This window comes from Trichosurus vulpecula, chromosome 1, assembly GCF_011100635.1.
Source record: "Trichosurus vulpecula isolate mTriVul1 chromosome 1, mTriVul1.pri, whole genome shotgun sequence".
Classification (NCBI taxonomy): domain Eukaryota; kingdom Metazoa; phylum Chordata; class Mammalia; order Diprotodontia; family Phalangeridae; genus Trichosurus; species Trichosurus vulpecula.
The window spans coordinates 378413722-378435842 of NC_050573.1; the positions used below are offsets into that span (position 1 = coordinate 378413722).

At 42.3% G+C, this 22121-nt stretch overlaps 1 protein-coding gene and 1 long non-coding RNA gene across 3 annotated transcripts in view; one reads left to right on the top strand and one right to left on the bottom strand.

Annotated features, from left to right (window-relative positions):
* Window positions 1-12304, bottom strand: part of ST8SIA5 (ST8 alpha-N-acetyl-neuraminide alpha-2,8-sialyltransferase 5) — a 132991-nt gene extending 120687 nt beyond the window's left edge. For both annotated transcript variants that reach the window (XM_036756067.1, XM_036756058.1), the window contains exon 1: window positions 11833-12304. In XM_036756067.1, coding sequence (XP_036611962.1) covers window positions 11833-11963 — 131 coding nt within the window. In that variant the 5' untranslated portion in view covers window positions 11964-12304. The remainder of the gene's footprint in view (window positions 1-11832) is intronic.
* Window positions 12305-12412: 108 nt separating this feature from the next.
* Window positions 12413-17535, top strand: LOC118834745. The gene is made up of 3 exons (XR_005009354.1): window positions 12413-12569; window positions 12880-12985; window positions 17447-17535. It is a non-coding gene; the product is annotated as an uncharacterized LOC118834745 (long non-coding RNA).
* The last annotated feature ends 4586 nt before the right edge of the window (window positions 17536-22121 follow it).

The following is a 22121-nucleotide window of genomic DNA, read 5'->3' on the forward strand; positions in this document are numbered from 1 at the left end:
AACTATCTGGCACTGACTAAGAAACAGAAAGATAGATCAGTGGAACAGAGTAGACATACAATCTATAGGAGCAAACAAATATAGCAACCCAGTGTCCAACAAGTGTAAAGACTTAACTTTTGGGGATAAGAATTCATTATTTGGTAAAATCGTTGGGAAAGCTGAAAAGCAGTCTAGCAGAAATTGGGCATAGACTAATGTCTTACGCCATTTGTCAAGATAAGGTCAAAATGGATATGTGGCCTAGATATAAAGGGAGATATTACAAGAAAATTTGAAGAATATGGAACATATTACCTATCAGACTTATGCATAGGTGAAAAATTTATGAACAAATAAGAGATAGGCTGTGTCATGAGATGTAAAATGGATAATTTTGATCACATTGAATTAAAAAGGTTTTGTACAAATAAAACAAATGTAGCTAAGATCAGAAGGAAAGCAGAAAACCAGGGGGTGGCGGAGGTGTGGAATTTTATAGACAGTCCCTCAGATAAGGGTCTTGTCTCAAATATATAAAAAACTTTATCAAATCTATAAGAATGTGAGTCATTCCTCAATTGATAAATGGTCAAAGAGTATGAAAGCAGTTTTCCAATGAAAAAATCAAAACAACTTATAGTCATATGAAAAAATGCTCTAAATTGATTAGAAAAATGCAAATTAAAACAACCTTGAGATATCATTTTACACCTATCAGATTGGCTAAAATGATAGAAGGGGAAAGTGACAAATGTTGGAGGGAATATGGAAAAATTGGGATCTTAATTCATTGTTCGTGGATCTGAAAACTGATCCAACCAACCATTTTGGAGAGAGATTTGGAATTATGCCCAAAGAGTTATTAAGCTGCCTATACCCTTTGACCCAGCAAAACCACTTTTAGTTCTGTTTCCCAAGACTATTAGGGAAAACAAAAAGGAACCTACATGTTCTCTACAGCTCTCTTTCTGGTGGCAAAAACCTGGAAACCATGGGGATGCCTGTCGATTGGGGAATAGCTAAACAAATTATGGTGTATGTTCATGATGGAATACTGCTCTGCTATAAGAAATGATGAGCTCAATGACTTTAGAAAAGCATGGAGAGACCTCAACGAAATAAAGAAGAGTGAAATGAGCAGAACCAAGAGAACATTGTATACAGTAACTGCAGTATTGTTTTAAGAACAACTTTGAGCAACCAAATCATTCTATTATAAATACCCAAATTAACCAAAAAGATTCTATGAAGGAAGATACTGTTTGAATTCAGAAAAAGAACTGATGTGTATGTGTTGGCATGGGTGTGCATGTGCACCCACACACACAGAGAGACACAAATTTGTGTCTAATGGTAGCCATCTTAAGTTTGGGCAGGGGAGGGGAAAAAAGAAAGTCACATGATAACTTTGTTGTATATTTGAAAGAAATAGCAAATTGTTCATAATTGATCTGCAACTTCAGGAGCAATACTCTGTTTTTCTATCCCACTTTGTTATGGAAAAGCTTATTTTATGTCTTGAGTTCAGAATAAAATAATTTTTTAAAAAGAAATTACAAATATGATGAATACAGAAAACAGAAAGATTTACATAAACTGATATAGAGTGAAGTAAGCAGAATCATGAAAGCAATATACACGACTACAACAATGTAAGTGAAAAGAACTACAAAACAATCAAAAAAGACCCATGACCCAAAAAAGAGATATGAGAAGACACCTCACTTCACTGCTTTACAGAGGCAGATGGGTCCATGGGTATAGAACCTTGGATATATTTTCAAATTCTCTCTATATATTGATCTGTTTTGCTTGGGTTTTTTCCCCTCTTTCCTCTTTTTTCTTCCTCTTCTTCAAAAAAAAAAGTCTTTGCTATATGAAAATGGGTCTCCGGGAAGGAGGAAAATTTTAGGCAGCATAAAATAAAATATATGATTAATAATTCACATTTTTTAAAAGGAAGTCAGAGAAGCAGTGTTAGGAAGGCGTAATGGTCTAACAATAAAGACTGGACAAAAGCAGAATGTGTTGCCCAGGAAGGTAGTAGGTTCTTCTTCACTACAGGTCTTCAAGAAGAGGATCGATGACCCTTTGTTGGGGATATCTATCATAAAAGGCTCAACAGTCAGGTATGAGTTGGACAAAGAGGCCTTTGAGATCCCTTACAAATCATTCATTCAGTCTAACAGAGCCAGGAGTCCAAGACAAGAGTATCCGTTTTTTTTCTTTATTTTTCCATTTTCCATTATTTTCATTTGAGTACTACTAAACCAACGTGATTTTGCTTCTGGATGTGTACGTATGTTATATGTATGTACATGTGTATGTGTCTGGGTTGGGGGAGGGGGAGAGAAAAGGGAAGAGAAGTGATGATAGCAATAATATGTAATAATAAAGGAGGGACCAGAAAGCCCTTTGGTCTCTCCCAGAAACTCTCAAAGTGTGGTCTGGGGACTTGTGAGTTCTTCAAAACCCTTTGAGGGGATCCATGAAGTCAAAATTATTTTTATAATAATACTATGATTTTTTCTATCTAATCCATTAAGTATTGACAGATATAACCCACATGAAGAAAGCTCTTGGTGGGTACTAGGGGTGGTCCTCAATAATTCTTAAGAGTATAAAGGAGTCCTGAAACCAAAAAGTTTGAGAATCATATCTACACTGATCCAAAGTGAAAGTTGAGGACCTTGTAGAAGATCTGGGTTGTTTGATGATGTTGACAACAGACAAGATGTGGGGAGGGAGCATAATAAGTCCAGTGGCTGGCTTAGGTAAAATCACTTGATATCTCTGTGTTTTAGGTTGCTCATCTATAATTTTAAAAATGGGAATAATAATGCATGATCTACATTATAGGGCTATAGCGAGGAAAGTACCTCAAAGGACTATCTTCACAGCAGTCTTATGACATAGGTTTCCTCATTTTACAGATGAAGAAACTCAGGCTCAGAGAGCATCAGAAGATGGATTAAAACCCAGGACTTTCAACTTCAAGGCCAGTACACTTTCCATTATACTACCTCTTCCTCAGACATGCAGCTCAAATAGAACGAGCTGTCTGTGATGACCCTTGATCCAGGTAAGGGTATGTATAGGGTTTCATGCTCTTTTGTACCTTTACATATACTCCAATCTGAAAGGTACCCACTGAATTAGGGAGCCACAACTCCTTATCCACCATGTGGTTATTTCTCTATTTTAGCTTCTTGGCACATTTGCCATGCCTCTCAAACAGAGGTAGCCAAACACTGGCCTGAAGCAATTTTGAATGCACTGATTGTATTATCAGAATAGAGCCTTTGGCTTTACAATTTACAAGGGACCTAAGAGACAGTCTGGTCCAATAGCATCAAAATTAAATAGAAAAGGAAGCTACCAGTCCACACATAAGGATCCATGCAAGCCACATATTGACTTAGCTATGGGATGTTGTCTATATTATATTGTATTTTTATTTATTTTGTTAAATATTTCCCAACTACATTTTAATCTAGGAGAGGGAGAGAGGAAGAAGGGAAAGTTTAAAACTTATGGAAGTGAATGTTGAACACTAAAAATAAATAAATTAACTTAAAAATAGCACTTCTAGGCCTTCTTTCCCTCACTCCTGAGGGCAGCTTTGTGACCAGCCTTTCCACCTCCAGATTCTACGTCCCAATCTAACCTGTACATTCCATTCATTTCAAAGCCTCACTTCCTCCAGGTCATTCTCTGCTTGAGAATTTCCGGGGGCTCCCTATTGCTCACCATTCGAGGTCCAAACCCCTCCGCAGGATTTAAAGGCCTTTTAGACTCTGTCCCTACCCAATCTACCCATCCTCATCTCCCCTTCTTCCCAACACACTCTGCTCCCCTCCAGCCAGCCTCACTGGTCCCTGAACATGCCATTCCTACCAATATGCCTTGGTTTATATTATATTGCTTCCTGGAATGTCCTTTCTCCTCCCATCTGCCTAGCAATCCAACTATTTCCTAAAATTTGCCATCTCTCCTCAGCCAGTTTCCTCACAGTTCCCCAAATGGGCTGTATTCATTCCCACAGCCCCACTTCTGCTTACACCATTCCACCAGCTTATCACGCTCTTCTTCCCCTCCTCTATTTATCCAAATCCTCCTCACCTTTCAAGGCCTACTTTCTCCAGGAAATTTTCCCTAACTACTATAACCTGTACCATACATCCTCTCCCTTAACCTAAGAGGCAGGTCAACAGGATGGTGGGTGTAGTGGAATGAACACCGGTCTTAGAGAGTGACTTCGATTTGAACCAGCAGTGTTATTAACCTCTTTGAGCCTCAGTTACCTCATCTGTAAAACAGACATAGCATCACTTACACCATCTACCCCACAGAGTTGTTCTAAGGCAAGCCCTTGTTAACACTTAAAGTACTAACTTAAGAAATGCAATAATCTGCAGAATTCACTTTTGTATTGTTCACTAATTTTTGCACATATTTTTGTCCTCTCTCCCTATAACAAACCTCCCTAAAGATCCTTGAGGGCACGGTCCATGTCTCTTCTGTTTTTACCCCAGGTGAAGGCACAAAGTAGGTGATCAATAAAAACGGGTTGGTAATGGTAGAGCACTTAACTTGGGGTCAAGAAGACCCTGACAGTCAGGTTATCACCACTGACAGCTAGAGGTTTCGGCGCCCAAAAGTTCTCTTCCAACCATCTTTCTAAGACATGGAATCCTCTGGAATCCATGAAACCACCTCAGACATTTTACTAGCTGTAGGACCCTGGGCTTACCTTCTCTCAGGTTACATTCTAAGAGAGGGAAGCAATGTATACATTCTATTTTGGACTGGCAAGGCCACAGGTTCCGCAACCTTGGACTGTCCCTATCCCATGTCCGACTCTTGGTGAACCCATTTGGGGTTTTCTTGATGAAGATACAAGAGCAGTTTGCCATTTCCTTCTCCAGTTCATTTTACAGACAAGGAAACTGAGACAGAATTAAGTGATTTGCCCAGGTTCACACAGCTAGTGTCAGAGGCCAGATTCGAATTCCAGTCCTCCTGACTCCAGGCCCAGCCCTCTGTCCACAGCTCCACCTAGCTGCCCCATGAAGATGAATACTCCCTCTGAAATTCAGTCTTAATTGTTGCCAGGGTCACACAGCTAATAGGCATCTGAGACAATTTCAGTTGAGTGATGAGGTCAAAATTCAGACTGCAGAAAGCTGGGAAGTGAGAAGAGAAAATGGAGAAAGGAAAGTGGGAATGGCATGTTCAGGGGACAATGAGGCTGGCCCAAGAGGAGCAGAGTGTATTGGGGAGAAGGGGAGGTGAGAATGGGGAGATTGGGTAGGGAGAGAGTATAAAAGGCCTTTAAATCCTGTAAAGGGGTTTGGACTTCAAATAGTGAGCAATAGGGAGCCCCAGGAAATCCTAGAGGAAGTGAGGCTTTGAAATGAATGAAACGTACAGGCTAAATTGGAAGATAAAATTTGGAAGTGGAAAAGCTTATTTTTCAAGGGAAAAAATGGAAGGCTGTGAAGAGAGAGGGGGGAAGGGACATTCTAGAAGAGGGAAGAGTCGAAGACGATTCTGAGGGCATACTTTGGGTGATTAGAGGGATAGTACTGTCAACAACAAAAACAGGGAATTGGGGAGGAAGAACAGTTCAGAGTGAGAATCATCAGAGCACAGATTTAGAGCAAGAAGGTACCTTGGAGGCTATAAATTTAAACCCCTCATTTTACAGATGAGGAAACCGAGGCTCAGACCTGTTAAGTGACTTGCCCAAGGTCACACATACTAAATGTCTGAAGCAGGATTTGAGTTCAGATCTTTCTGACTTGAAGTTCTGTACTCTATTCCCTATGCCACTAATTAGAAGTTCAGCTTAGAATCAACTGCACATCCAAGTGGAGATGGCCAACAGGCACTTGGAGATGGAGAAGTGGAGTTCAGGGGAGTGGGTAGATAGCTCAGGGAGGTGATTATATAAATTTGAGAGTCAACTACATAGCAATGATTATTGAGCATACAAGACGAGATGAACCCACCAAAAAAATCTGTGGAGAAAACAGAAGAAGATAGAACCCTGGATGGTAATCACACATGCGGGAGTTGGAAGAGGATTAAGAACCAACAAAGAAAATTGAGAAGGAGCAGAGAGAGCAAAAGTTAGACAGTGTCATAGAAACGAAGGAGAGCTTGCCCTGGAAAAAGGAGTAACCAATAGTGTCAAATGCTGCAAAAACATCAAGAATGACGGGAAAGGAGAAAAATTCATCAGGCAGAGTTAGAAGAACCCAGCTAAGGCAAGTACCTGAAATTTCTCCATGAAAAAATTCCCCCCCTTAGCTTGAGCATTGATTGCCTTTTCCAGGCACATCTTGTAAAATGCAATACCCCTGAGAAGCACAATATATGAAGTCACTCACACCTCAGTATGAATGACATTATCAGATTACTTTTCCTACTGGCTGAAAGGACATGGGACAAGTATAAGGTGTCTGAAGTGGGAAGGGTGAAAGTGCCTAAAGAGGGAAGAAAGAGAAGAGGCTAGGGATCCCAGGGATGACCTTCCCAAATTTGCTTGATAGAGAGGTCTCTCAGTAATTATCATAAATATTATTGTGTGTCTTTCTACATCAAGATAATAACTTTATTAATAATAATGAAACTGGAGCACCTAGGTGGCCCCGTGAGTAGATCACCAGCCCTGGAGTCGGGAGGACCTGAGTTCAAACCCGACCTCAGACACTTGACACACTTACTAGCTGTGTGACCTTGGGCAAGTCACTTAACCCCAATTGCCCTGCCTTCCCCCTCCAAAAATAATAATAATGATGATAATAATAATAATAATGAAACTTACATTTACATAGCTTACTATGTGTCAGACACTGCATACTTTACGATTACAATGTAATTTACCTTGCAATTATCATCTTATTTGGTCCTCACAACAAACTTTGGAAGGTAGGTGCTTTTACTATCCCCTTTTTTCAGATGAGAAAACATCAGAGGTTAAGTGATTTGTCTAGGGTCTCACGGCCACTAAGTATCTGAAGCTGGATTAGAATTTAGCGTTTCTGATGCGTCTGGCACTCCAGCCACTGCACCACCTAGCGGCTCCAAGACGCAATTGCAATGTAGTAGAGAAGGTCAAGATTTGGTGTCAGAAAACCTATGCGCAAATGCTAGATCTCTCACTTACTAAGTATGAGACTACGAGCAGGTTGCTTCACTAGCTTCATTTTTCCCATGTGTAAAATGGGGATAATGATTATCAATATTACCTCTCTCCTAGAGTCACTGTGAGGAGCAAGTAGGAAAATGTGTGTAAAGATACTTTGTAATCAGTAAAGTGCAATCTATGTATAGGTGAGTGAGTAGGAAGGGGAGGAGGAAGAAGTTCCCATTCATCCCTAGGTAGGATAGCGCATGCCCTAATCGGTTTCTCCAGTGGTGGGGCTAATTGTTCACACCCTCTTGGTCATTTCCCTTTTAGCCAATGGAGTATGCTTGAGAGCCACGGATAGTCAGAATGCTTTCAGAGTACTATTCCTGAAAGACCTCACGCGGTTCCCTAATTTACAAAAATAGAAGCAGTTTAGAAGCACGAAGAACTGGGCTTAACATCTCCCTCTCTCCACAAGTCTAACGTTGTCATTGAACAAGTGCAAGTGACTTGTGACCTGAAACAAGTGGCCCTGACATCTTAGGTTTTTAAAAACAGTGAGACCTAGCACCCCAGACTACTTGACCACCCTAGATCCCTCCCACAAACTTTTTGTATATAAGTCTCATCTTGCCACCATGAAACCGCTCAGATTCAATCTAGCTCAGCTTAGATTCAATCTGGCCCACTGGCATTGGAGTCACAAATGCTCAGGCTCCCTAAGAGTCTGCCCATTACGGCAAATCTTTAATAAACTTTGTTTTTCTCTTTGACTCAAAAAAAAACCAATGAGAGCTTTTAATAGTATGACACCAAATAAGCTCAAGATTCAAGAATCAACCAATCATTCCAACAATTAAGTACCTACTCTGTGCCAGATAGTCTTCTAAGCACTGGAGATACAAAAACAAAAATGAAACTATTAGGAGAAACAGCATGATTTTTTTTAATATCTATATAAAGTAACTACAAGGTAATGGGGCAAAGGGAGGGCAGAGAACTACCATTAGCTGATGAGAGGATCAGAAAATCAGAAATCAAAGATGGCACTTTAACTGAACTTTAAAGGAAACCAGGGATTCTAAGCGACAGAGGTGAGGAGGAATACATTTCCACATAGGGAGGACTTGCTGCCTGGCCAGAGACTTGAAGACAAGAAATGGAATGTAAAATTCCAAGTAAGTGGACCAGTTTGATTAAGCAGGTACTTGCCTGAAGGGGACTAATGCATAATATCTGGAAAGGTAGTTATAAATGACAAATGGAGTAGTCCATGTTTTATCTGAGAGGTAATAGGAAGCCATGAGACCTTTTATAGCAGGAGAGTGACATGGTCAGACTCAAACCAAAGGAATATATCACTTTGGCAGTCACATGGGGAATGGATTAGAGAGGGAGAAGCACTAACTCTTGGGATTTCCAAAGTGGACCGAAGTAGACTAAGAACTAAGGATCTGAGACTCTTGGATGGGATTATTGCTATACTCCCTCCCACTGGCATCTGTTTCTAATCCACCCTACACACACACACACACACACACATACACACACACACACACACACGCTCATCCTTCTAAAACAGTGATTTCCTCATGTCATTCTTCCACTCAAGAAACCAAAATGGCTCCCTATTGACAACTACATCATGCCCAAACTCCTCTCCCTAGATTTCAAGACTTTCCACAATCTAAGCCTAGCCAATATTTCCAGCCTTACCTTCCCTTGTGCTCTAGCACACAGACTTGGCCTCAGACATGCAGGCCTCTTCACTTCACTGGTCCACATATCTCCTATTTATTTCTGCCTCCGCCTCTGTTCAGGCTATCCAACTTCATTTTCTGCCCATCATTTGCTCTTCCAAGGTACCTGTGATTTCCCACAGCTGAGAACTCAGAACCATCTTCTTCCTCTTATCTGGCTAGCCAAATATTACTCATCCTCCAAGACCCAGTTCAAGTCTAAAGTCCTCCATGAAGTCTTCCCATCCTCAAGATCCTGCCCAGTGACTTCTTTCTCTTGAGTGCCTTCATGTAGTCAGTACTTCTCAGGAAGCTTAGCCTGGTAACCTCTCCTCCTGAACTTGGACTTCTAACTCTCAAATGTATTTGTCTCATAATAATGTATATACAATTACTTGTGTATTAGAGTCTTATCTCCCCACTGGACTCTAAGACTCCCATAAGTTCCAAAGGACTTTGTATCTCACCGAACTAGTGCTCTGTCCACAGAAGGCATTTAATATATATAGCACTTAATTATTTTTAATTGTTTCATGTGTGTAGGACTTGTCTCCCAGGCAGATCTAATAGACATAGGTATCTCCCCAAACTTCAGAACTGGGCACTTAGTACATGACTGCTTCAACTGTCCCAGGGTACTATAGAAAGATCCCAGAAAGGGAATAAGAAGTATTTAAAGGATCAAGGCTGATGCCTTTTCAGGGCAGGCATCACGGTATATCCATCCTGCTATGGGGAGCTAGCTCTTTAAGGTGAGGTCATCCTGACCCAATGAAACCAACAATAGTAAGTAATAACGAGCTTGGTTTGCTTCTGTGCGGAGCCCTATGCCCCCTACACTGCTCCAGTATCACATCACAGAAGCTTGCTGGGGATGCTGCCTACTTTTCCCTCCTCCCCTCAACCCCACCCCCTAGCTCCAAGAAATCAACATGACTAACAGATAGGGATGTGGCAGGCTTGAGCCCTTAGGCCTTCTTGATAAGATGTGCTCTCCCAGAAGACTGACCCCATGGAGGCAAGCACCACTGGGGGGAGGGGGGGAGGGGCTGCAGGGTGGGGAGGAACACAAACAATCGAAACCTATGTCTAGGGCAAGAAACAGTGAGAGGAAACCCGGGAAAATGGTTGGAACTACTGAGAGCCAGGCTGTCCTTCTGGGAAGGAGAGAGTGAGGACTCAGCCAGAGGTGAGAGCAGTAACACAGGAGCTTTGCTAAGGTTTCCAACACCCTCCCAGGGTCTAGGCTGAATTGTCCTTCCAAATCACCAGCCTAATGCAGGTCTGATCAGCTGCTGACTCCCAAAGGGAAGAAAATGCCCTTGAAGGTCATGTCACCTCCTGAGGGCTAACCACAAATCTAAGCACACTGGACAGGCACATCTGGCCTAGGTTTGAGTCTTAGCCCTTCTACTTACCATCTATGACACCTAAGTTTATCTCTCTGGGTCTCAGTTTTCTCAACTGTAAAATAAGGGGGTTGGACTCAATCTTTAAAGTTCCTTCCAGGTCTAAATTCTCTCATCTTCTATTCCAAGGTACCTGTGATTTCCCATAGCTGAGAGAGCTATTTTAAAGTGATCAATGGCTGTTCGGCTGGGAGCACTTTAAATGCCCTCCTCCCTCCACATCAACCAGAGCAGGCTTTCTGGGGGTGGGGTAGAAGGGGAATGTATGGTCAAGTGGGAGAGAAGGACAGCTGTCTCCTCAGAAAAGTGAGAAGGGGGTATTTAAATAAAATAAAATAAAATCAAACTAGGGGAGTAAGCTTGTGGGGTGAGGTGAAGGAAGAAGCTGGTCTGGCAGTATGGGAAAAGGTGGTGGAGTTGTAGACCAGGACAAATTTGGTCCCTGATAGTAACTTCAGCTTGGGACTACACTGGTGCAGGCTCTGGACTTTAGCAGGCAGAAATAAACAGAAACTGTTTCCAACCCTCAGAGAGACAGAGGCAGAAAGAAGAAGAATGTTTAAGTGTATAAGTGGTCATTTTTCCATAGATTTTCCAGGTCATACTTTCTGAGGATGTTTCTGTTCATGTCGAGTATTTGATGTGAGAAACAAGGGCTCACAGTTCTTACTACATTATCCCTGGGTCATGACAAAAACCCATCTAAGGGTAGGATCATAGATCTAAGGACCTTGGCATCCACCTAATACAAACCCCTCATTTTACAAGCTAGGGAATTGAGGCCCAGGGAGGTTAAATGACTTGTCAGTATCACAAGAATCAAAGGTAGGATTTGAACCCAGGTCCTCTGACTCCAGAGTGTTCTTTCTGCTGTTCCAGGACAGATTAAACTGTGGGTTAGTTTGGTTTTTTACATGACAAAATCCAATGACAGGTAAAATATAAATTCTGCATGACTTTTGTATTCCCTCCTCCCTATCCTCCACACCATTCCACTACCAAAACCTCATTTTCCCAAAAGCCCCAAGTTGAACATTGGTCAAGTTCACTGAACAAGAAGCTCCCCAAGAAATCTGACCCACACCTGCCCCAAGGGAGCCTCCAGAACTAACTCTAGAGTCAAGCAGGGAGTGAAGGTCCCTGAAACAGACCAGAGTTCTTAATTTCGACCCTCGCTGTTGACCCTCAACATTCAAATGGATTTCTAATCAGCTAAAATTGGTGTTGGCATTCAAGGCTCTCCCTCTAGGGAGACGCAAGGCAGGCTGTGAATATTGCTCTCCTGTATCACGGAAGACCGAAGTACACATGCCCTTTAGGTCCTCACTCATCCGAGATCCCTGACTTCTCAGATAGCTGCATTTATCTGTGCTGCCACAGAAACTTAATGCTGCTCGGTACTACTCTCTGTCAAAAAGGGGAGGAGGGGAGCGATACACATCATCTTTAAAAAGCCAGAGAAATGAACCCCCATCCCCGGAGCAGCTGCGGTAGGGTGAACTCCAGCTGACTCCTCCGGCCCGTCCCCCAGCCCCAGCCTCAGCCCCGCATTCGACTTTCTGACCTCCTGATGTAGTTTCGGCCGTATAGGATTTGTTGTAGCAAGGTCACCACGGCAAAGGCGCAGATGAAGATGAAGAACAAAGTTCGATTCCCGAGCAAATCCCGGTTGGCCGAGGGGTCGGCGTAGCCCATCCTGACCCGGAGAGATGGGGCAGGCGACTGAGTTCGGCCAGGGCTCAGGGTCCCGAGCTCGGGGGCCCAGCTCTCACTGGCAGGGGGCAAGCGCTCGTACCTCCAGCCCCTGGCCGAGGCAGCTTAGGACCCGATGCCCCATAGTGCGGCCGCCCTCCTCCTCCTCTTCTTCCTCCTTTTTCTCCTCCTCCTCTGCGCTCCCTGGGGCTGTCAGATGAAGCACCTCACTCTCGGTGGGGTAAACTTTCTAAGCACCTTGATCGTGGGAGTCATCCAAAACCATTCGTGCCGCGCTCCAGGGAGCCAGCGGTGCAACGCCGTCCTGGGTTTGCCCGGGCCACGCCGACCCTCAGCCTTCCTCCTCCCTCCCTCTGCCCCTCTTGCGGGACAAGCTCCCTATTTCCATTCCACAGAGAGATTCCAGATGCCCAGATCAGAGAAACAGCACATCAAGTGGGGCGGGGGGAGCAGCCAATGAGAAGGCCTGGGGCTCCCACCCCCTTTCCCGGCTCCCCAACGTCCTCTGCCCTCCTCTGCTTTTGCTCAGTGATGCTGGCAGTCAGGGCTCGCCGGGAGACGTGACCGGGATGTGCTATGATCGAACAAGTAGGTAGTGATCAGGAAGATTTTGATTCAGTCCTGCAGGGAAAAGAGGAGGGGACGAGAAAGGGGAGGAGGGGATGGGGGAAGGGAGAAGGAGGGGGACAGAACAGTGGCAATCTGGTTCATGAAAAGCTGTTTGTGAGTGGGGGAGGGAGGAAAGCAGAAAATGCCGGTTGGATCAGGGAATGAAAAGCCCGATTGAGACGAGGGGAGGAGTGGAGCCCAGCTCCCAGCCTGACTGCATTTGCATGCGGCAGGAAGGGTGTTTAGTCACCACACTTCTATTTTCTCGGCTTTCCTGGTGATTTCTCAGGAGTAAGCAGGAGCAAGGTCAACTGGGCTGCTCTTCAAGGACAGAGAGAGCACTTGGCTCCTGCAGGCTGATTTCTCACTGGACGGGCTCCCCCTGCCACTGGCTGGTGAGCAGACCTCCCCCGCTAGCTTTCCAAACTATTTCAAAAGAAAGAAATTCACATGTTTCCCCACCTTCGCCCAAGGCCCCCAAACTCCACTTTGAGCTTGTAAATGAAGTCCTAGTTGCAGTTCAGAAGAGCGGAACCTTGTCTTACCTACCCAAACAACTATGGACTCTTTCATCCCCTCACCACGAGCTCTGGAGAGCTATGACAAGCTAATCACAAAGATTTTTTTTAACCTCTAAGTGTCTTTAGGAGGGAGAGGAGGAAAAACAACAACATAGAAATGCAGCTCGAATGAACCACCTCTGAAAGATGTCCTTCTCCCCGATATATTTTTAAAATTTAATGTGGTTCATTTTTATTGCATTCTAAGTTTCCAACTATCTCCCATCCTGGGCACTGGTGCTTCTGAAGCCCTGACTCCGAAACCTCTCCATTCTCTCGAGTCACGTGCCAGCTGTGTTCGTGCTTGATTTCTCTAAAGATATTTCTCGAGTGCCTGTGAGATACTCACTGCAGCTTTAGAATTAACCCATCTATTTGACTCAAAAGTAATCTCAAACTCACCATAGTCGTGAGAAAAACAATCTTCAAGGTAGAGGAGTTTAAACCAACCCCAACTCCTTTTTTCAGCAGTTCAGGAGTCTCTGAATGCAAAGGACGGGAAATCCGGCATGAAGCTTTATTATCTGAACATCCCCAGTAAATGGGCCTTTAAAACAATTCAGACGAGGCAGAATTCATACATGAACTATCTATGAAGAAATGTTTTGCCCAGCAAATAAAATAGTGTAAACACTTAATCTACTTTAAAGAACAAACTATTTTCAAATACTTCGGTACTATCCTATCATAAAATATGCTAATTAACTGCAAATTATTCTTCTCCATTCAATTAACCATGTCTAACAGTGTGATTAGCAGACTAGTTCAGTGTACCATATGTACTTAAAAGTAGTAAAACCACATTACTTGAAAAACACTAATGAACTCAGACTTTTTTTATTTGAGACTGACCTTGAAGCCAACAAACCTGAATTAATGGGAAGCTGAGCCAATGTTAATACTATCCAGGTAATTTATATAATAGTAATCCATGACCGGACTTTTTTTAAAATAGGGAAAAATATTTTAAACTCTACGTAATTAATATTAAGCACAGAATTGCTGACTTCCAAAAAAAAAGGTTGACTTTAACTAATAAAACAGATTGAGGTCAACATTAGCCATGCTTTGAATTTTTACCTATAATCCATTAGATACAGGTTAATGCCCTGCAAAATATTAAATTACACCTCTGCTGATGTTCCTAATAATTTCCTTATCTATTCTTTATTCTCCTCAATGCTCAACACAGCTAGGTGTTTTTTGAGAAAATAACCATTAAAGAAGAGTTTTAGTGGGCTGCAAACTCAATATTAACCATCAGGATGTTGTGGTACCTCAAAAAGCTAATGCTATTTTGGATTGTGTTTATGGCAGCATAGTGTCCAGAATGAAGGAGGTGACAATCTCACTATACTGCCACATCTGGAGTACTTTCTTCAGTTCTAAGAGACTTACTATAGGAAGGATATTGATAAGCTGGACTAGGTCCAGAGAAAAGATCAGTGTGGTGGAAGAAATTGAAAGCTTGCGATATAAGAAGCTGTCCAGAGAACTAAAGCTATTTATCCAGAGAAAAGGAGATTTAGTGGGGACGTGATTACTATTTAAAACTATTTAGAAGGCTATCATTTGGCATGGGGATAAGACTTGTTTTGCTTGGACAGCACTCTGAGTAATGGGTAGAAATTAAAGAGACAGATTTCAACTGAAAGTAAGGAAAATTTTCCTAATAATTAGAATCGTCCAAAAGTAAAATGAGCTGATTTAGGAGGGTGGAAATTCTTTATCACTGGAGCAGAGGCTAAATTACTCCTTACTGAGGGTGTTGTAGGGGGGAGTCTCTGACTATATACAGGTTGGTCTGATGATTTCAGAGTCCCCTTGCTGTTCTAAGGTTTGATGGTCTGTGGTTTCCCTCAACAGCAAAAGGGTAAAAACATGGACATTTTAGCATTTGCCATATTCAAAAAATGTCATTTTGCTCACTAATGAAGGTAATTAAATAAACCTTTAGGTCAAAAATAGTTAACTTCATCATAGGCATAATCTGCCAAATTGTTGATTACTGATGGGGCACTATCTAATTTATGGACAATGCCCGCAGCATATAACAGAGAGAATAACATTTTGTTTGGGGAAGGGTTGACATTTGTATATTCCAGTGAACCATCTGAAACTTCCAGATTCTTAAAGTAAGTGTAATGGCATTTAATATACATATTCAAGGAACCTGTAGTCAACTTAGGAAGTATCTGTCATGGCCTTAGGGTTATAATTCAGTACTCAAAGGACTTTCTTCTTAGGTATTTTTCAGGGAAAGAAAGTTTCTTGCCAGGAGGTAAGGAATGGCCCCTTGGTTATGGTTCAGACAACTAGTCTTCAACTAGAATTATGGCTGGCTGCCTGACAGAGGGATTTCATTCAGCTGTCCCAATAGCATAAATGTGTTTGACCAAGGCCAAGCCTAACAGAAAACTCATTTTTCAACTCTAACATCTACAAATATGAGCCAGTGTCCCACTGGTTGTTTCTTGTAACTATACCATATTCTTGTTTGATAAGCTAGATATAGGTCACTCCAGACAAATTGAATTATCTCATTTGACACCAATTGCCTTTAAGAACACTAATTGCCCACAAGGTCCTGACCTTTTAAGAAGACGCTGTGAGTTGGGGGCTTACTGAATATTTCATGCTCTACTGAATTCATATGCCCAGGGCATGTTTTATTGGTAGTTCACTATGACATTGGAGTCTTCAAAAAGGCATCATATAAATACAACTTGCTTAGTGTTTATGGTATTTCACGAGTACCTAGAAGGGAGAAAGGAAAGAGGAATTCTCAGGAGGACCCCACAGTTCTAAGCGCCTACTATATAATCAGGGTTCTAAGTACTACCAGGTAATGAGCTCCCCATCACTGGAGGTCTTCTAGCAGAGTCTGGTTGAACATTTGTTGGTGATGTAGAAATGATGCCTGCTCATGCAGAGGCTGGGCTAGAATGTGCTTTTTAAACTGTGGGTCGTGACCCCATATGGGATTGGGGAACATGTGGCAACAGTCAAAAGTTTCTCAATGTGCAATGACCAAAAATTAATTCAAAATCAAATGTGTAATGAATCCTAGGTGTTTCTGGCAGCACTTGTCCGTGTTGCATCACGCAACTTCACTGCAGCCTTGGTTCTGAACACAAAGCATTTTCACTTTGCACTACACATGCCCTTGGGCCACACAACTGCCAACTAACACTGCTAAGAGGCAAACAGGGATCAGAAAAAGTTTAAGAAGCCCTGGGCTAGATGACCTCTGAGGGGCTGCTCCAACTCTTGATATAAAGTTCTTTGGTCATCCTTTCAATATAGGTAGGTCTTTACAGTCGGTCAAGCATTGTCTCTTTTGATACCGGTAACCACCCTAGGAGGTAGGTTGGACAAAAATCATCATCACCATTTTACAGAAGCAGAAATATCTGAGAGCATTAAATGATTTGCCTAAATTCACACAGCTAAATAATGGCAGTCAGGACTAATAGGACCATAGGATTTTAAGACAGAAGGTGCCTTAGAGATTTTTTATAGTCCAGGCTTGTGAAAACAGCCCTGCCCGGCACAACATTCTCAAATGCACAGGAACCAGATTAAAATGTAATTGGGAAATATTTAACGAGATAAATAAAAATACAATGAAATATAGATAATACATTTTAAAATAAAATCAATGTGTAACCCGAAGGGATTTGAAGACTACTTGAATTTAAAAATAAAAGAAATGCACAACATTGGGCAGTTAGTGCTTAATGGTTTGTGAAGCGTTTCATATCCATGATTGCATTTGATCCCCATGACAGTCCTGCGAAGTAAGTGATGCAGATATTATCCTCATTTTACGGATGAGAAAATTGAGACAAGGAGGTTACATGACATGTCCACAGTCACAGAGCAAGTAAATGTCTCAGGCAGGATTTGAATCCGAGTTTTCCTGACTGCAGATTTGGCACTCAAGGCCAGTAGCATATAAAGCCAGAAAGGAAACCAGTATGACCCACTTTCCACTAACAAGCAGTAGGACCCTATCCAGACTACTATCCTCTCTATCTCTCACAATTATGTCAGACTGTGAATTAATTTGCTGCTTTGTTCTCTATCTGACAGGACTGACTTCCCAGGGAGGAGGTAAGGAGAAAAAGGAACATTATTACACTTTTATATAAATTGTCACTATATTAAGTGCCTCATTATAGAGTTCATCTGGGATTCCTGGAAATAGGTTAATCATAGTCAGGACCAGACCAAGACAAAATCATGGAATTTGGCACCCTGAACCTTCTCTTTCTTTTTCCTTTACTCCCTAAGGGCTCCCTTCCCCCTACTCCCTTCCCCTTTCTCCCTCATCGAAGTCTGCTCTCCAGAAAGGTCCAGATGTCAGTCCTTTACACTTCAACGTGAAGGTAAATTACTAGGTTTTCTCATTCAACCCGCATTTACAAGTTAAGACTGATCTCTAACAGTGGAATAAAAAGACTTTATCCCCAGGCATCAGGTGGAAGCTGGAAAAGCTGGATACGGAGCAGGGGCTACCCCAGGGTAGGGTCCCAGTGGATGCAATGCGGTACGGTGAATGACGTATTTCAAATTAAAAGTCCTGAGTCTGGACCCCAACGTTATCACTTACTATATGTAAAACCTTGCACAAATCACTTAACCTTCCTAGGCCTTGGTTCCCTCATTGGTAAAAGGAGAGCAGTAGACTCTCAGAAAGCAGGTCCCTCTCAGTTCCAGAACTATGTTTCTGTGACCCAGAAGTCATGCCATATAGGAAGGAAATCACCAGTTCCATCTATGCTCCTAAGACTGGCCCTGATCAGCATCAGCTTCACAGTGATTCCTTTATTCTAGGGTAATGGTGGGATCTCAGATTGTTCTGGCTCAAAGAGGTTGGAGCCATTGATCCTCAAACATCACTAATCTACCTCTAACTTGGTTGGCCACTCTAATTACCCTTACCTCCTATAGCTGTCTAACCCCCAGCAATAATAATATAATATAATATAATATAATATAATATAATATAATATAATATAATATAATATAATATAATATAATATAATATAATATAACATAACATAACATAATATAATATAATATAAATATAATGTAACGTAACGTAACGTAACGTAACGTAACGTAACGTAACGTAACGTAACGTAACGTAACGTAACATAACATAACATAACATAACATAATATAATATAATATAATACAACAATACGCATGGAATTCCCCTCCAGCTCCAAGTCTTCAGACCTACCCAACATCCAGCTTGGTGCCTGCCACGTAGGAAGCACTTAATACATGCGTGCTGACTGACTGATTAGTAGGAGCCTCCCAAAAAGCTCTCTGCTCTCCCAGGATAAGACAACCCTGGCTTGAATCAGAATTCATGTGTGGATCATCTTTTTATTCCAGTGTTAGCTCTAAAACTCAATGACACAATGATTTTATGGGGTGGTTTCACATAGTTGTCTCATGTGGTCCTTATAACAATCCTGTGAGGTAGGTAGCAAAAGTAGTATTATCCTTATTTTACTAATAAGGAAACTGAGGGTAGGACAGGTTAAATGATTTACCCAAGGTCACGTTAGTAAATGTGAGAGCTGGGACTATAACACTTGTCTTCCAACTCCCAAACCAATGCTCTTTTCCATTACAACGATCAGTCAACAAGGAGTTTTTGAGCACCTACTATGTGCCATGCACTGTTTTAAATTCCAGAGATACATAAAAAGGCAGAAACAGGAAAATAAGAAGGCTAGACCTTAAGTTTTCATTCTACTGTTGGAGACAGCATGGATGTCATCAGGTACATAAGAGATGTAGAACAGATGAAGAGTAGTCAACAAAGAACAAGAAGGCTAGTCTGACGAAGTGTAATGAATAAAAGTGAAGAAAGCAAAAGAGACAGTTAGGCAGCTGTAGCCAGAATGGCCTTTGTTTTCTTTGAATGACTCAGCTTACCTCATTGAGCCTCTGGACACTGTGGCTTGCTCTTCCGGGGCAGGAGGCCCAAGGAGCATTCCAGGAAGCAGACAACTTCCTGTGTGATGAGTCATGGGGCTGGCTGAGGGGAGGTGTTAACGGCTACGCTAGGGGGAGGGGCCAAGTCAAGAACCAATCGGCCCTGGTCGTTCAGGCGGTGCTTGATGATGTCAAAAACTCTATAAGAGGGGAGAGGACAGCTTGAAGATCCTCTTTTCCTTTTCCGGTTGGAGCCAGAGACAGTTACAGCGACAGTTACAGCGACAGTTACAGCGACAGTTACAGCGACAGTTACAGCGACAGTTACAGTTACAGCCACAGCCACAGCTGAAGCAGGAGCTGCCAGTAGCAGAGCTGACCTACGGGAGGAAGCTGAACAAAGACTTCAGGCCAGTGGGTAATCTTATTACCATAGAGGGGGAAACATGATTTTGCTTTACGCAATCATGCTTCTCTGTAGCCTCCTGGTTACTCTTTCAAGGCGTACTTATTGGGCCTGGAAGCTTTTGATCAATATATCAAAATGGGGTTGCTGGTTCATGGGTTGGTTACTGTGGAGCCTAAATAAATGTTTTGATTCTTCTGCCTTCTACTTTGAGAGTTTCTTATATCCAGCGGTTCCGAACGTTTCAGACATGTTTATGATCCTCTTTGAGATTATAAACTCTGCCCTCCTAATACATTTGGCGACCAGGATGGGATCGCTAGGTATAAGATCTCTATTTAGAAGCAGAACAATTCCAGAGGAAGAGATGAATATCCCAGGATGGGAGGATCCATTTTATTCCTCCCTAGCAAAAGAATTGGCTAAAAAAGCTGGACCCTGTGAAAACTGGGAACCAAGGCTACGGAGAGGAGATCCTAGGGATTTGGAAAAGTGTTTACGAGAAGTTGGGATTCAGTCAGGGGCATCACTATCTAGGCAAAGCTGGATAGTGTTATCAGCCTACCGGCTAGTATACGAAAGATTGAGATTAAGTGAAAGACATGGGGGCACTCCTACCCCACAGGAAGAAGGGGAATCTCAGATAGCAGGAGACCAAACTGACTCAAATGAGAACTTTTCTATTAATGTGGCTAAGAGCAACAGGAGACCAAAAAAGCCCAGAGTGCATTTCAACCCAGCCCAGAAAGAGCCTGACTGCCTGCTTCGTCCTAGTCATGGTGGCAGAGGAAGTGAGTGGGGAGAGAATGAGACAATGTTAGGGGCTGAGGCACAAAACACTACTGGGGTTCAGGATGTGCCTCACACAGAGCATAGGAGATGGTTAAATGATCAGACAAGGGCTCGACCCATACAAAGGAGGAAGACAGAAACCCGAGGTGAAGATTCAGTTACAAGGGAAATTCAGGAAGATTTCTCACCGCAAGAGGTCACAGATATTTTGAGTAGATTCAGCCAAAGAATAGGAGAACCATTGATATCTTGGATGGTAAGACTCAGTGATCAAGGGGCCAGTGGAATATCAGTAGATAGGACAGACTGCATGAGATTCATAGGTATCAGCCATGATCCTCTAGTTCAACAAGCTTTTAGGGAACATCATCAGCAAGGAGATGGTGATAGCAGGACTACTCTGTTGGCATTAGCCGCTGTGGGATGCAATAAGAGATATGCTACTGATTCTATGTGGCCCACTGAGCACAGACCCTGGTATTCACTTAGAGATTGTATCATGAGACTAAAGGAGGAGGTAATGAAGACTGCCATTATGATAGGAACCTCAGACAAATATTACAATGATCCAATGGAACTGCCTCATAGGAATTTAATAATTAGGACAGCTCCCCCTGCTTATAAACAACTAATTTTGAATTTATTACTTGGAGAAGTAGGGAGCCGTCTTACAACAGTGATAAATAAGATTTTACAGTTACATGACTTAGGTGACTGGGGAAGGGATAGATCTCCTCGAGAGAGAAGGGTGAATAACCAGCAAACTTGGCGCCAAAGGAGAGTAACAAGGAAAGAAATGTTTACTGCTTTATTGAGAGCAGGGGTAGGTTTTGAAATGATAGATGGAATTCCAACCAATGAATTATATAGAATGTACAGAGATAAAGGCCTTGATAACAGGAGAGATAGGGAAATAAGAACTGCTCCTGCAAATACTACAGATGTTGAACCTTCAAACCCAAGTGAATCATATGAAAGGGAATACTAGGGAACAGGCCGAGCCCCAGTCCAAATTAAGGAAATACACAGGCTGGATTGTAGACCTCACATTAACTTGACCATATATTGGAAAAATGGGTCAAGTACGGTAACTGAGGCATTAATAGATACTGGGGCCGAGGCCACCCTTATTTATGGAAATCCAGACAAGTTCAGCCATGGAACTCCTATTACCATTACAGGACTAGGAGGGACTGAAATATCAGCCAGGCAAGTTAAATTAATGATGAAAATTGGACAGTTGCCCAAGAAAGAATATAGTGTGGTTATTGTGCCTATTCCCGAATACATCATTGGAATAGACATATTGAAGGGTATGACCTTAAATTTACCCGAAGGGAAATACCAATTTGCTGTGAGGAAAATGGGCATTAATGCAGTCTTAGTGGGGAAAATCAAGATGGATCCAATCACTTTGCCCGAACCTTCTAAAATAATTACTTTGAGGCAATATCGTGTGCCAGGTGGGCAAGATGAAATTGCCAACACTATAAGAGAATGTGTTGAGGCAGGAGTGTTAGTCCCTACAACTACTCAATGGAACAACCCTGTCTGGCCAGTCCGAAAGTCAGATGGAACATGGAGGATGACAGTAGATTATAGACAGCTGAACAAAGTGACTCCTCCCTTGTATGCTGCTGTCCCAGACACGGTTACTTTAATAGAGAGAATACAAAAACGTGAAGGGACTTGGTATGCAGTTATTGATTTGGCCAATGCCTTCTTTACAATCCCAATAGACCCCAAGCAATGGAATCAGTTTGCTTTTACTTGGCAAGGCCGACAGTATACATTTACACGCCTGCCGCAAGGATA